Here is an 11,885-nt window from a genome sequence, read left to right as displayed (position 1 = left end):
CATTTCGTATCGGGAGTCTAGTCCTGGTCCTCCTCATCCAGCTCCCACAACCGCTGAATCACCAAGGTAATTTTTTTAAAACAATCAGTTAATCGTTCTTTTATTTGTTGTTTCAGGATTAAGCAGAAGCAAAACATAATTGAACAAGCGGAAACGAGACTACCTACTTCAATGGTCAAAACAATAAGTCATCTACAAAGTCTAAGTAAGACAGTGTGAAGTAGATCAAAGCGCGCGCTATCCAACGTAAGAAACAGGCTAAGCCTCGGTGCGTGGTGATAAGCGGCAGCGGGAGTGACAAGGCGCTTCAATGATTACCTGCGTGCGCTGTGATAGCTGACAGGAGCTGAATGACGTCATGTCCAGTAAGAAGCATTCGCCGCAGCCTAGTGAGTATTTTTACCTTTTAATAAGTACCAATGTATAATAATGGTAATTACAACACTAACTCAATCAATAAGTCGAAAATTCAACATATTGTTTTTAATTAACAATTAATGTATATCTAAACCATGTATACACTGATAAATACTTGCTTACCAACTGGTTGGTGGTAAGTCATAATCAAGGATTTACATATTACAGTCCAAAGTATTTTGAATTATCGATGAAAATTGATTTCAGAATTCGGATTGTCATTTACTTACACCACTAAACACCTCTGAAACGCCTGGATTCTAACCGTAACATTCAAAAGTAGGCTTTTTGTATAACACAGTACAGAGGCACTTTAGACGGCAATTATACTCATGAAGTACTTATTTATTATGGTCAAGAATACTTATAAATACTATATTTTAATTTGTCACACGTGATACACTTTAAATTTGTCAAAAGTTACAATGTCTTACTGAGTATTTGTTATTATGTAAGTTACGAAAGCTACAGCCGAAGGACTTAAAAAAACCAGAATCTGTTTTACTAAATTTAAACGGTTTGAAAAAAATAAAGAATATAAAATCCGTGACTTAGGAGTGTGTTTTGACTCTTTTCTAACATTTCGCCCACATTGCGACCATGTTTGCAGTAAGGCAAATAAAATGCTGTTCTTTGTAGTCCGACACACCAAACCATTTCAAATTGTAAAATCGTGGGTCATCTTGTATGGAACTCTAGTCAGAAGTGTCTTGGAATATTTTGCACGTCGGTTTGGTCTTCTGTATATAACAGTATACGTAATGTTTGGTATACGTAAAACAATACGGGAATACGATGATCGCTTGAGCTACTTTCTTATGGTTACTATGGTTTCTTTAGAAAAACGTAGTACACTACATAAAATTGCCAATGGACTGTTTGACGGTGGCTTACTAGAGATGTTGATGTTCAGAATTCCGACTCGGTCTGCCTGTAATCAACGATTATTCACTATACCACTTACAATAGTAGTTTATGTGATTGTTACATACCGAAAGGCGTTAAAACGGGAGGTGGGTATTGAATTGATATTCAATATTTTTTTATGAAATTACTCCACTAGTTTGTTATAATTATTAATACAAAGATCGAACACTCATGGGTGATATAACTTTCATAGATTTCTCATAGATGGCGCTACGACTAAAAAGTCGTTGAAAAACCAAATACAAAGCCACGACAATAAGCACATAGAAAAATTAATGAGGTCCGATGGTTCGTTCCGTAGCTTAGTTGGTATAGCGTCTGGCACGGTATGCTAGAAGACGTCGGTTCGAATCCGGCCGGGTCGAAGGAATTTTTTCTGAGTGTTCGATCTTTGTATTAATAATTATAACAAACTAGTGGAGTATTTTCACAAAAAATAATTGAATATCAATTCAATAAAAGTTTAAAATATTATAGAGGGTTTATGATATGTGTGTAGATAAGAAATAATGTATCACAAAATAACCCTCTCTATAGGATGTGTGGATATTACAAGGAAATATGTTCTGATTGCGATATTTTTAAATGCGGTGTCCCTACTTTTAAGAAATCAGTTCTTGCATTGTTGTAAAGTGAATAATGTGTTCTTTTTTTGTATAATAATAATTAATAGGAAATGAAACTATTTTTTCGGATTTAAATCGCGTGTATTTTTTTCGGTTCGTTTTCAACATTTTGTAAGCTTCAAACTAAAAAGCGTTTAAGTGAAAAGCGTTTAAAAAACACGCTTTTTTTAAAAAAAGCACAACGTTTTAACGTTTAAAAAGTAAGTACTTTTTTCCATCTCTAGTAGCAATCCATGGTTGTAAGTAAAAAAGTAAGTAATGTTGCAAAAATGCACTGTGCCTAAGCCAAATTCGGGGTGGCGCGTAACGTAACTTGAGTAACGTTAAGTATGAATATGAAATAAATAAATAAATACAAGAAAATCAAAACGCGGCCGGCCATCACCGCGCTGCCCATTTGCATACAAGGTATTCCACGGCTACGCGACACGGAGAGAAAGTAATATTGTAGATAGGAAATTTAGCTTTATTGGGACATTATTTTATTTCATAAAGTAAGTAATTTAAAACTATTCTATAGAAGAAAACAAGAAATTAAAACTATTCATCACATTCAAGAAGTACTCAATACACAAATGTTGGGCGTAACTATCGACATACATTTGAACTGGAAAGGTGATATTATTGAGAAAATTAAGAAAAACTATTCCAAATTTATCTAGCTCTCAGCGTCCTAAAAGTTGCAAAAAGAATCCTGTTTATATATTATGTACAGATTGTCCGCCTGCGGGCCATCCGCGTGCGTAGAACCTGCAGTGCTCTGAATCGAGTATTTAATGTACTGCGGATATTCACAGAAGGCAGTCGCCTACGATGAACGCACGGGTGGTTTGTGCGGAGTTCACGCGGAGCGTGTTCCGTACGGAGCAATCCGCGGCACTGTAAAACGACGTTCTAACGCTACACGTGTTATTCCGCTCCGGTGCGCCGCGCGGACGGTCCATAAGTCCGCACTGCTCTGAAACAAGCCTAATTCCTTTTAGGTCATTGGTATTGCAATAAGTACTACATTGGATAAGACTTAAAGTCACTTTTGAATGTCGAATTCGAACCTCATACGGTAGCTAGAACTGGAATGTAGTATTAAGTATATATACTAACTATATCAATAAATCTATCAATTTATTTATTTGGCAGAACAAGGTACATTATAATTAATTTTTTATTGAATTGTTATTCAATTATTTTTTGTGAAATTACTCCACTAGTTTGTTATAATTATTAATACAAAGATCGAATACTCAGAAAAAACACTCAGAAAAAATTCCTTCGATCCGGTCGGATTCGAACCGACGTCTTCTTGCATACCGTGCCAGACGCTATACCAACTAAGCCACGGAACGAACCAACGGACCTCACGAATTTTTCTATGTGCTTGCGTCGTGTCTTTGTACTTGGTCTTTCAACGACTTTTTAGTCGTAGCGCCATCTATGAGAAATCTATTACAGATAAGGTACATTATCTTATTTTAACTAAATCCAACTTATTCTACCATAATCGGCATGCAAATATACATATATGTCATTCAACTATTTATTACGGTCAATGAAATTGTCAAATATTGCAAATAAAGTAAAATTACAAAAGATATAAAAATAAATTCATGAATAATATGTCAATCATTATTGTTAAAGAATTCTGTCAATGTGTAAATAATACTATTTATTAAAAAAGCTAACAGTTGTCTTTTATATTCATTAAAATTAATGATCAATCTAACCTCCTTTGGCAAATGATTATAAATTTTTGACGCCATGTAATATGCAGCTTTACTACATAGCGTAGTTCTCTGTGATTCTGTACACACAACTTATCACAATTACGTGCTCGTGTAACGTTTCTAAACTTTTCTGTATTTTTTCTGATAATAATTGAACACTCATATTACACATGTATACATGCATATTACGTCAAAAATATATTACACATCACATCAAAAATTGAACACTCATACTTTAACACATTTATCTGGTAACAGTGCTATGTCACCTGATAAATAGCTCTCACGTGACAAGGGACAGGGAATGACTGTAGATTGAGGAGAAAATGAAAGCTAACCTAAGACAACGTGACAGGTGACAGGATGGGGGCAGGATTGGTTTATTATATATTTTAGAAGATTTTTCTGGACCGAAAATCGCGTGTTGAATTTGAGTAGTTGAGAAACGCTCTTTTTGTTTTAAGGCAATAGAGCTTTGACTTTTTGCCAATGCCAAGTTGTTAAAAGGTATCGAAACGGGATATGTGTAATTCTTTATAAATAAAGACTATTGTAGCAGAATAGTGTTGCGACGAACAGTATTTTCGGCTTCTGGCCGAATATCGAAAATTCGTGCATGTAAAATTGGCACGAAAAATGCCATTTAATATCAAGGGTTTGGTCATGTAGAAAGAATGTATGTTGGTACCATTGGTTGGTACCAATTCATTATTTTCTTTGTACGGCACAATCTAATTTACGTTGTTCACATCTCGCTATCTCGCTAATTGCGTGGACGTAAATTTAAAATTATTTACATTGATTTACGACCTCCGTGGTCGAGTGGCTTGCACAGCGGTTTTCATGGTGTCGTCATCTCTGAGGTCCCGGGTTCGATCCCCGGCTGCTGAGCGGCGACTGAGTAGCTAAAGCACTTGTGTTATGGAAATCCGAAACAACGACGGTACCACAGACAGACCAGAGACAGACCCGAGACAATTTAGAAAAGTTAGTTTCTACACTGACCCGGCCGGGGATCGAACCCGGGACCCCAGTTATGGTGACACTATGAAAACCGGTGTGCAAGCTACTCAGCCACGGAGGTCATCAGATCTATGCATCATAATTATCTAAATTGATATTCCACGCAACTAAGAGGCTTATAAACAACGTGGGATCTGCTGCGTTAATTAATTAGCTTAATTACAGAGTCTAATCGGATTACGGCTGACATATAAACAAGGTTTGTTCTTGATAGAAAGTGTTTGTTTTTTCTTCACAAATCGTTGTTATTTTTGTTATTTTGTACGTTTTTTTTAATTTAATTTTTTTTTGCTAAGAGTCGAGTCTTAGCTCGAATTAAATACTACGGTTATTATATAATACGGTTCATTTTGCTTGAATCGAGCGGCAGGGACACTGGCTTTATTTCAGAATTTATTTTTTTACAAACGATATACTATTTGAAAAGAGTATATCGTATACTATACATGTTGGTATATGTAAAGTATCTATTAAATACGACGGTTTTCTTGTTATATTTCGAGGTAAGTTTGTGTTTTTTTTCTATCGTGAAAATTTTTATGAATCATGTTTTTACACCATAATTATAGCAATCAGTTTTTCATCAATTTTTTTCAAAGTGATAGATTCAACACTTTCACTACTATGAGGAATCAATCAAAGCCATTGAGGTGAGCCAAACTCTTAAGTGTTACACTCCATTGAACCCGTGTGATACTTTGTACCGGGGTTCGAATTGATAATTATCATAAATAACTATAACTATCATTGATAATTATCACGATATTTAGCTTAATATTTATAACATTAATAGCAACAACAAAATGCTATCCCTTCTGCTGATGTCGTACTGTCGTACAATGTGTTTGTATTATTATTTCCTTAACAGCGGTCACTAGGCTTGGGCCAGTGTCAGTCAGTTACGACGAGTTTTTTTTAATAGCAAGTAACGGGACGGACAAGTCGTGCGCATGGTGGTAAGCGACACGCCTATCCATAACAGTTGCAGTGCCACTCAGAGCTTAAAATTGCAAACATTTTAGGGGCACTGTCAGCAGAAGTAATGCCAGCATTACTGCGTTCCGGTTTTGAAGGGCAAGGGTGCTGGTGAAATTACAGGCACATTGGTCTTGTCAACTTATGTCTCAGGGTGACGGGAGCAGTGGTAGTGCCCCTCATATCTTTGTGATTTAAAGCTCTAAGTGACATTACAACTGTTATGGACAGGCGTGTAGCTTACCATCAGGCGCACGACTAGTTCGTCCTGTCACTTAATATTATAAAAAGAAATCTGATAATTATCAAAAATAACCTTGATAATTTCGAATACTGCTTTGTACCAAAGATGCAAATGAAATTGATGCACCAGCCAGATTGAATAATATAATTACTAACAATTAAGAAGCCTGTTGTAACGATAAAGGCAACGTCGTTATGAAACTCGCACGTTGGAAAATAGTCTCATTTTCCGCGTAAGGTCATAATGGCATTATCCGCAAAAACGAGTTTTCGTTTCGCTGGGTAGTTAAGTCATCACTCATTTATAAGTACAGGTTGTTTAGACTTCAAAAAACTTTCTGTAAATAACATTTGCACACATTCAACATTTTTTGTTTTGTTTTGAAACATCAGAGATCGAGACTACCTACATGAGCTAAACGGGTTACTACCACGGGTTTTTGTCATCTAAGTACGCAGAAGTTGTATAATAACCTTTAGTATAAAGTTTTTGTTTCACTATAGTTTTAAACCTCGTGAAAGGCAAATTTTGTATATCAACCGGAATCTTGTTATAGACATTGACCCTTAAATGAATTTGTAACTTTGTGAAGACGACTATGAAGAACAGCTAGTTTATTTTTATTCCTCGTATTAATGTTAAGTCTGTCACTATTTTTCATAAAGAAATTGCTATTCCTCTTAACATAAATTACATTTTCTTAAATGTACTGTGAGGCTAGTGTAAGAATGTTAATTTCCTTAAACTTATCTCTCAAAGGTACTCTGGGGCCCAGATTGTAAATACTTAGGCGAATGATTTGCCCATTCGAATGATTAGTACCTATTAGTAACATTCAAAGTCGCACATCGCTAGCGTGAAGTGTATTAACACTGTCTCATTTCTGACTTTCTGCATCCAGCTGATACGAAATATGCGGAGGTGGCGCCATATCTCGGATGTGTCGAAATGACGTCTGGTTTATTATAATTATTATTATTTTTTATTTCTCTAAATTTTTGCAAATAAAAGATGAGTCACTGTTATACTAGAAGTGCGATATGCTAAATCAAAATTAGATTTCGTTGACGGCATGTAACAGTTCAATAATGACTTCATAAATATAATTTAATTTTCGTCTTAATAAAAATGGAAGTAAATTAATTTGCTACTCCGCGAACCCAGTGAAGGTTAAATCGTGCAAATTAGCTGCGCTTGTGTTGAATATTTTTTCATGCAGTTAATTAATTATCCGACGCTCCCTCCGCCTGTATAATATAATAAGTGGCTACCAATGTAATTTACTCCGTCTTCAAAAAAGACAGACTATGGTGTCCAATTAGTTTCCTATTTAGTTCAGAATGACTTTTTAGTCACCATCCAAATATTATGGATCTTTGGCGAAAAAAATAAAGCACGTGTGTTTTCTTTTACTGCAGGCAGTGCCAGTAACAAAAAGTCCATGTTTATAGACAGCTGAACGCTAGTCGCTTAGCGTCCCTATTTATGCAAATTTTTACGTCACATTTCCGCGGGATTAGGAAAAGCTCCCGCATCTTCGACATGTGTTTTCACTATAGTGACTCTTCCTATCAACGTCTTACTTATGCGGGAAGAGCACTACAACCTGTGCAAGCACAGAAACCTACTGTGTTCAGGTACTGACCCCGGAACAGCTAGTGTACATGGTTGTCACAGCCCGTTGTCCCTGACTTCATCGAATTTTCAAGAGGCTAGTGCCTCTGGTGAGCCACCCAGGGTGCACGTATAGTACCCTCCCTATTTTCCAGATAGGTACCGGAGCTTAGGCACGCTCACTTCCCATTGTGCATTGCACAAGTAACGGTCGCAGTGTTCTGGGACAATGTCCGGTTATAGCTTTTAACTTAAAGGGCAACTCATGAGTCCCGCGCGTCTCCTCGCCTTAGGTCCTCGCTGGAGGAGTGCCCCGCATGGGCCTCCGAGCGGAACATCCTGGTTGCCCGGATCGGGCGAGATCTCTCTCCGCCAGGCATAGTAGCGGCTATGTTGGCGGATCAAGAGTCCCATGAAGCAGTGGTCTCCTTCTGTGAAGCGGTGATGCTTTAGAAGGAGGTCGCCGAGCGTGATCGGGAGAGGGCCGATCCCGCTCGGCGGCGGCGTACCTTCGCGGCTGCGGGCGATAAGCGCTAGTAAGTTAGGCAGCCGCGAGGAGAACGACGGGGCGGTGTGGCCCGCCTCGTCGTGAGGAGAGGAGGGGGAGGACGTAGCTCCTCCTAGGTTCCGGAGCGCAAAGTCGATCCCGGATCCTTTCCACTACAGCACCCGAGAAGGCCACTGTGGAGTTTTAGCCGGTAGAAGTCCGGCTGCCCCCGCGGCGGAGAGGTATCCTAGGAGGATTTCCCCACGCAAAAAAAAAAGGTCCTCGTCTCTAGTGTTGCGCACGAGACAGACGCCCCGGCCACACACCACTGGAGCAGACGAACATGTTCGTCTTTGCAGCTGCCACAAGCCGTACGTACGGGGAGCCCGTAGTCTCCCCGGAACTCCCTATTTCTAGGGTCGGTAGATAGAGACAATGCGATTAGGACAGCCAAATGTTTGTATTGTTGTCAGTATTCATAATTATTTGTATTTATATGTATATTTACAATAAGTATAAAAAAAATCTGATTTTTTTTCTATTTGAACTTTTTTCTCAAAAATATCTTGAGCAATTTCCATCATTTCAAATTTTTCGGATAGTCTCAACATTAGACATGAAGTTGATGTTGATAGAGGGGACCGTTTATATGGTTTTTATTCCTATTTGACATATAATGTTAACCCTTCCTAAATCTAAATTAAAAACTAAAGTTATTTAATTATCAACATTTATACATTACGATTAGACTCTTTTCAAAAGAAAAATAGGACTCTAACTAGTTTTGTTGTTTTGCGACTGCATGCATAGAGAGCTATTAAAATTTTCCGGTACTTAAAATTCGGCACTTAAAAGTTATTTACCGCTGTAATTATATTCCAGCTTGATTCAAACGTACATCCGAGTAAAAATGGCTTTTCTGTAGTTTTCGGTAAAGTATTAATTAAGTTGATAGCGTAGTTCTTACGTCAGCAAGATTTTTCGGAAGTTTCAGTATTTCATTCGGTTATTTTCGTATTTTTAGTTGCACAATAGTTCCCGTATGTTAATATTCATATTTTGAATAAGCTCATTCTTAATTTAATTTTCGGAGTTTTTATTACTACCCAATTTTTTGCACTCTCAGGTGTTCATTCCCAAAATGATACATGAGTTCTATTCCATTTCCATTATGTTATTGGAACTCATTAGTGCGTATTATTGATACAAAAACACAAAGTACGTTCTTCGTCTGTTGCTATACTATCGGATCAAAAGAATGTTTTTTTTGTGTGTGATTCGACCTTTTTCTCAATAATAATAACAAACTAGCGGAGTATTTTCATAAAAAATATATCAATATCATGGTAGGAAGAACACCACGATATTCATCATGATATTTTAGTACAATAGAGCTTGTGAAAGTGTTTGTCCTGGTAAGTCCTGCTGCCCTAGCTTCGATGGGGTTTGTAGCATCTGAACCCGGGCGAATGAGCCCAAATGCGAGCATCCCGGGACTGGTTGCTTGTCAAAAATAAATAAATTTATCTTGCATCCAGTCCCGGTTTCAGTTGCACCTCAAGAGATGACATTAAATTAGTACCGTCTGAACCCGAATTAATGTTCGCTACATATTGTTACAGGGTCAAGAGCTCGTCAAGCTTGACACTTAAGATTTACATCCAATTCGTGCCGCTTACGGTAAGAACGGTCCAAAGTATAAAGTGTCAAGCTTGACGTGCTCTTGACTGTACATTGCAGGGCGGAGTAGATAAAAATTATACGACTTTTATGAAAAGATACTTTGGGTAATAAAACACAAATTATAAGGTTCAGATGCTACAAACCACTGTCATGGACCAACGTTCATAACGTCAGGCCTCTTAGGGTCGTATTCTAGCATTCTACTCGATGCTCAAGTCAGGATTGCAGTGGAAACGCAAGCACTGGAAATACGACCCTAATGGCAGGGACTTGAGTATGATTTCGAGTTCTTTAAACCATACTCAAATCCTGACTTGAGCATTGAGTAGAGTTCTAAAATACGACCCTTACTGTCACTGCGACAGGTGCCAGTGGGCTCGAGAACTGCCGGTATCTTTAGCGCTTTTAATTCGCGTTATTGAACGTATTAATAACTTGTTTCTGGACGCTAGGTACGGTAATCTGACAACTGAGCACCTGTGCGATGTGAATTTTGTGTAGCCAGCTGTCTCTTTTACCTTTTGTAACAATTTGAAATCCACAATTTAGTCCGTAAGTGCCATTATGCTGACATGCCAATCTAAATTACCTGCTTCTGTAACGTGCTACAGGTGAATAGTAAGCAGCAGGTAGTCATTACGTTGTGGACTTCCGTGAAGTAATAATACATCGGGAAACATTTTAAAACTTTTATTTTCGTTTAAAGCGTAAAGGAGAAAGGAACTTCTTTTAAGGCAGTTTATTAGAGAAAATTCGCACTAGTAGTGTGTTAAATACAGTTTTAATAATCCATTTATTTCAGATACATTCATCCATAATATTATACTTAAGCTAGTGTTAGGTTTAAAATAATAAAATAAAACAAAATTATATATTAGATATTAATATGGGAACGTAACGCACCCAGCCAGTGTCAGGATAACTAACAAGATTCAATAATAACAAAAATAAATGCAAATTGAAAGGTATCGAAATTGGGTAACAGGTAAAAGGAAATTGTTATTCATTTTCTAAGATCTGCTTCAAAGTCAATGCGGGTTGAATCAAATTATTTGATGGTGTTAATAAATCGAGCGAAATATTTTGACGAAATATTTTCAAGCAAATTAATTAAGTTCTAAAGTTAAAAGTCGTGTAAAGTCGCTTTGAGCCAATGCAGCAATTCCCGGTTCCAGATGCTATCCCCTCCCACCCGTCTAAGGCGTCCGTGCATTACTAAGATCACAGAAAAATAAATACAGTAGAAGTGGTTAGTTAGCGTCTGATGCGTGCCAACTTATAGGTTTCGAAAGACCTATTTGAGCGCCGCCATTTTCGCTTTACATGGTATGGTTGTTTCATTCTTTCGTGCAAATTCTCTAAAATCCTAGAAAAATGCCTTACTGTGCTGTTTTGAAGTTCAAAAATTACAGCAGCACCAAAAATATTACCCGTGGCGGTATTTCATATCATCGGAAAGTCTTATTTTAATAAATTTTTTTGTTACAAGAAACGAAAATAAAGCTTATACCCCTGTAATATGGTCGCTTTTTGTTTGGAAAACTAAATTAATAACTTCAATTCGTTGTCGTTCAGCAATGAGCCGCTAGATGGCAGCACATTGATTGAAATTTCGATATAATATCAAAACGTCGTAACTTTTAATAATAGATATTGATGGTATTGAACTTTCAACGATATGCCAACAGGGTAAAGTTTAAATTATAATAACAAGCCATAATGTGTTATTTCTTTTTAAATTTGAAACTACGACCAATTAATATATAAGATTTTGTAGTATTTGAAATTAAGAATGGGTGAGTTTTGGCGATATAGGTTCTTATAGTAATCGAGGCCTAAGGCAACAACAAATTTCTTTTTTAACTCCTTCCCTTTTCATGTAGCGCAGCTGTGGAACAGACTTCCATTCCATATTCAATCTAGCTCGTCGATCGCTTTTTTTCTAGAAAAGGTTGACAGCTAATTTTCTTGCTGAAGTTTCTTTGTAATCATCTTATCGTTTTTTTATATATATATTTATATACGTGTGCCTATGTGTATATATATTTATGTGCTTGTATATTGATGCTACTTATAATGGTTAATTCTTATACTCAGTAGTAAGTAAGAGTATTTTATATTTTATTAGTTTATTGTTTAGTAGCAGTAGAGCTCCTTGTGAAAGAGTT

At 37.0% G+C, this 11,885-nt stretch overlaps 1 protein-coding gene across 1 annotated transcript in view; it reads left to right on the top strand.

Moving 5' to 3' along the window:
• The first annotated feature begins 309 nt into the window (after positions 1-309).
• LOC113227497 (multiple C2 and transmembrane domain-containing protein) overlaps positions 310-11,885 on the top strand; it is a 247,913-nt gene continuing 236,337 nt past the window's right edge. The window contains exon 1 of the mRNA XM_026460437.1: positions 310-389. Coding sequence (XP_026316222.1) covers positions 359-389 — 31 coding nt within the window. The 5' untranslated portion in view covers positions 310-358. The remainder of the gene's footprint in view (positions 390-11,885) is intronic.

Source organism: Hyposmocoma kahamanoa, unplaced genomic scaffold (genome assembly GCF_003589595.1).
Source record: "Hyposmocoma kahamanoa isolate Upper Pololo Valley unplaced genomic scaffold, ASM358959v1 210, whole genome shotgun sequence".
NCBI classification, from domain to species: Eukaryota; Metazoa; Arthropoda; class Insecta; order Lepidoptera; family Cosmopterigidae; genus Hyposmocoma; species Hyposmocoma kahamanoa.
This window is presented reverse-complemented; position numbering and strand designations above follow the sequence as displayed.